The sequence below is a fragment of the Lichenostomus cassidix genome, chromosome 6 (assembly GCF_008360975.1).
Source record: "Lichenostomus cassidix isolate B80296 chromosome 6, HeHo_3.0, whole genome shotgun sequence".
Taxonomy (NCBI): Eukaryota; Metazoa; Chordata; class Aves; order Passeriformes; family Meliphagidae; genus Lichenostomus; species Lichenostomus cassidix.
The window spans coordinates 14,993,392-14,998,072 of record NC_139487.1 but is presented as its reverse complement, the minus strand read 5'-3'; the positions used below and the strand labels follow the sequence as shown (position 1 = coordinate 14,998,072).

At 43.9% G+C, this 4,681-nt stretch overlaps 1 protein-coding gene across 1 annotated transcript in view; it reads left to right on the top strand.

The window, feature by feature from the left end:
* Positions 1-86: 86 nt before the first annotated feature.
* The window catches only part of CPEB3 (cytoplasmic polyadenylation element binding protein 3), an 80,602-nt gene continuing 76,007 nt past the window's right edge, over positions 87-4,681 (top strand). Inside the window, exon 1 of the mRNA XM_085065180.1 lies at positions 87-252. Within this exon, the coding sequence (XP_084921306.1) occupies positions 198-252 (55 nt within the window). The 5' untranslated portion in view covers positions 87-197. The remainder of the gene's footprint in view (positions 253-4,681) is intronic.

Genomic DNA, 4,681 nt, shown 5'->3' with positions numbered 1-4,681 from the left:
GGCCCCGCAGCGCGCCTGCGCCGAGGGCAGAGCGCGAGCGAGAGCCGTGCCCGGAGCGCCGGGGCCGCCGGGAGCTGTAGTCCCGCCGTAGTCCCGCCGCGGTGCCGCCGCAGTCCTGCCGCCGCTGGGAGCTGTAGTCCCGCCGCCGGCGCGGGTTTAAAGGTCCGGCGGGGCGCTCCCGCTGCCCTGCCCTGCCCATGTCTCTCCTCGCCGCCGTCGCGCAGTCGCTGCCCGGCTCCGCGCGCGGGGCAGGTACGGGAGGGAGCGCGGCGGGGTGGCTGAGCGGGGTCCGGGGGGGAAGGTCCGCGCCCGGCGGCTGCCGCCCCTCCTGCCGCCCCCCGCCGCCGGCCGGACCCCTCACGGGTGGAGGGCGGGAGGGAGGGAAGGAAGGAAGGAGGGAGGGAAAGAAAGGCCGGGCAGCCTGCTGTGCCCGCTCCCCGTTCCCGCAGGGAGCCCTCGGGCAGGAGCATCCCCCGTTCCCTCCCTGCCGAACAGGTGCAGGCGGCCCCCGCCTCTGCCCGGCCGCGGGCCCCGGGGCTGCCCTCATGACGGAGGGGACCCTGCCAGCCGCCAGCCGCCGCGGGGCTGCCCACAGGGGCGGTGGCTGGAACGGCGGAAGGGAAATTAATCCGTTTCTGTGGTGGTGTTGTCAATGACAAGGACAAGCACCCGGCGCCCTTGTAAGGGACACTCGGTACTCAGTGGAGGCCCGGTGACCACAGGCTCTGTGTGCAAGTGGAGTGAGGGATGGCACGGCGGGTGGTAATGTCAGTGCTCTTTTTTGGGTTTGCTGGTGTGCTTCCAAGTGGGAAAAAGTCATTCTAAGGTGCTTAAAATCGTTGTTGAATTTAGAAGTCGAATAGCCTTTCCAGAGCAAAGGGGTGGATAGCACCTGGAAAGAAGTTGCCTTTCCAGTTCTCTCCACCCTGGCTGTCTGTCTCCTGCCCTCACACTATGCTCCCCCAGCAAAGGCAATATCATGTTTTTCAGAGGCAGTTGTGATGTGATAGATTCTTGGAAACATTGGTTAGTAAAAATCAACTTTTAATTTTCCTTTTCAGGTTATATTTTTAAAGAATAGCTCTTGTAGTAAGTTTTGCTACGTGAAACTAGTCCCTGTACCTCGTGTAAATTACACTGCAGTTGCTGTTCAAGGTTGTGATTTACAGGGCCAAGCCCGGGGTGCAACTGTGCAGCTACATCAGCCTACAGCTGTTCTTGGTTGAGATCAAGTATTTGCATGTATGTGACAATAGAGGCCAGGTGGATTTGGAAGGCGAGTTTAGGAAATATACTAGATTTTTTTACTGTGCTACCTTAGCTAGGGAAAATCAGTCTGGTTTTGAGAGTCTTTGTTTAGAGAAAAGTGTTGTCAAAATGTGTGTAAAATACGTGGACTTGGACTTGTAAGCACTATTACATGTATAATAGTAAGGGCGTGTATAAAGGTAGGAAGGGTGTTGTTTATTTTCTAATTGCTACAAATATAAAGAGGAATGCTGAAGTATTTACAGAGATGTAAATGTTCCTTACAGGAGGTATAGAAACAGGTAGGAAGAAGGCATCAACATCCTGTCTCAGAAAATTTGCTTTGTGCTTATTCTTGGGACCATAAAATTCAGTGTTGCTTCCACTGCTAAGGAGTGTTGGATGTACAGTGGCCTGAGTGAAACACATGGACATGACCTCCTGGAAGAGATCCTAATACACACTGTCCCAATTACAGCTGTCCGTGGCATGCAAGAGCAATATTAGATATCAAGAGTTTCTGGTTCCTATTCTTGGTCTGGACTAAGTTCATTGTCTATTGGCCAGAACATTGAGCAGCAAGGCTAGCCTAGCTTAGGTTTTTTATATTTATTCTCAAGTGTTACAAATGGAAATAGGGAAGCTGGTTTTATTTTTAGGAGTATGTGCTTTGTGCAATTTCTGTATTTTTGCTTTGGAGTTGAAGGGTTATGCTAGTTGCCTGCTATTTATGATAAAGTTCATAGTGACTAATAATGGCTGTGAAGGATATTTACCTGAAGAAATGGAACCAGAACCCAGGATCACTTGGCTACCACCTGGGGCTAAGGAACTGTCTGGGACAAAGTTGGCTGCTTTGCTTTACCACTGGCACAAGGAGGTATGACAAGACTGGACCAGACAAAACTTGAATATGGGGTCAAATAGTGAACACTTAGTAGGTTTGGACATACTTTTTTTAAAACTCTACTTTTTTTCCAAGCATGAAAAATAAAAGCATAGTAGGATACATAAAAGCATAATTGGACAAGCTTTAGTGGTTTTAAACAAAAAGAAGGTGGACTTAGATTGAACATAAGGAAGAAATCTTTTATGGTGATGGTAGTAAAGCACTGGCACAGGTTGCCCAGTGTCATTGTTGGACCACTAGCAGAGTGAAGAGTCGAGACCTCTTGGGTGATCAAAAGGTTCTGATTTTATTATTTATTTGGCAATTTTATATAGACATCAGCAGGCTGTTCGAATTGGACCAATTAATCCTCCCCCCGGGACTGATTGGTCCAGGCTTGAACTGCCTGTATCCAAAAGGCCATTTCAATAACATAAAAACTTTATCTTTATTTACAAAACATAGAAAGAAGAAGAGAAAAGTTCCCATGGGAAAGAATCTGTGTTGCCACAGCCCAAAGAGAGGGTGGATTCCTCATACCAGGAAACATTTAAGGTCAGGTTAAGCAACCTGATCTGGTTGAAGATGTCCTGCTCATTGCAGGGAGGTTGGACTAGAGGAGCTTTAAAGGTCCCTTACAACCCAAAGCATTCTATAATGGTAGACCTCTTAACATCCTGTAAATAGCTTAAAGATTCTGAAATCCAAAAACTGATTTGTGGAAAGTGTTGGACAGTTTGGGGTAGGTGTTCTTTGTCTGCTCTTTCCAAAATCAAATTGGAATCTTAAAATACATATATAACCTCCTTACTCCCAGACAGGGCAAGAGTTGTCGTTCCATCCTTCTCTGTTCTCTTTAATAAGACCGGATATGCAGCTGCTCTATTCAAATGTTTGCCTTATTCTCCCCTACAATCTCCTCCTTCACTCTCCCTCATCCCTCTTTTCTCTTCATTTTCTTTCCACTTTTTGTTCCTTATGCTTCCTTCTTTGCATTGACAATTTCCACTATAAATCTCAGATTGCCTTTTGCATTTTAAAAAAATTTTTAAACTAATGCTTCCTATACCATCCCTTAATAGATCCTTCTTTGTTTCTTCCTTCTATGACATTCACTGCAGTGCCTCACTCTGTCATCTCTTACCTTCACCTGGTAGTAAATGATTTTTGAGCTGAGAGAGAGCTCTCCTGAGAGCAGATTCTGTTTGGCCAGTGCAAAGTGAGGGAAAGTGGCTGCTCTTCCTGCAGATTTGTTGGAGTTCAGCTCCTGGACACTGACTGGAGGTAGCAGCCATTTTGATTTAAGTAAAACTGCACATTTGAAGGCAAGTAGAGAACTTAATGAAAATCACCAAAAGCAATATAAGCTATTTAGGGCTTAAAATTGATCAGATTTACTGCAAAATATCAACTCTTGAAATACGAGATGGTTTGATAACCAATTTATACAAATTTAAGCTTAATAAAGAAGTTGACAGACAATTACTGAAAGAATGACATGGATGTAGATTATATGTGTATGTATATATGATGGCTATTTCAGTGAGGAAAAGAGGACAAATAATGAAGGAACTGTACCTTAATGCAGTTCTTCTGATCTGACAGTATTAAAACTGTTGCAATTATTTGCTGTTTTCAATAAAGGTGAGTAACCTGGTGATATAGGAGTATTCTATATTGGTAAATCTAAATGTTAACTGCTGTGATAGTAATATGTAAAATTAAATTACAAGATCAGTTAGGTATTTTTCATCTACTTGGTTCAATTTTTTAAAAGATAAGTAGCCCTCAATTAGGCTAAAAGGAAACTAATCTAAGCTGAAAAAATGTTTCTACAATAAAACTTAGGGGTTTTTTTTATAAGCTTAACACTTAATTTTAACCTTCAAGCTAGTTGGAATAGTCACTTTCTGTCAAAAAGACTAGCATGGTTTGTTAGTCATGGGAGGCTTAAAGAGGCTTAAATAGCTTCATAATTAATTTCTTAAAAGTACACTTTATACAATGGTAATTGAATTAGCTTGGCTTATTAGGGCCTTTTTTACATTTGTTTCTTTGGAACTGGCCCAGGTGAAGTAATTCATATACCAGAGTGAATTAAGATCTCTTGTTCTGAATCGGCTGGTGTTACTGTCTTTTAACTTCCAGTTATTAAAGAGTTGATTGCTAAAAACAAAAAATAATTGCTTTCTGCTAGTGGCTAGTTGATCAAAAACTGTCTTTATGTCTTGATTTTCTTTGGTTCTGGAGTGCTTTTCCTCATCATAATGATTGATCTACCAAGTGAAACTGTCTCCTGGGAAGAACTGACAGAAACAGTGCAGTCCCTTGCATGTGAATCCTCAAATCATCTGAAAAACAATAACCCCGAAATAAATAGGGACATAAAGGAGGGCCATAGAATGCCTAGAGCCAGCCCTGTGATAGGTGGGATAGTTCATAAAACTAAGTATTTTCAATTGCTGTAAGAAAGCAGTTTTGCTGCTTTTAATGATTCAGAGTAGCACAAACAGGTTAGAGCAAGTGTTGAGAAACCCTTAATTA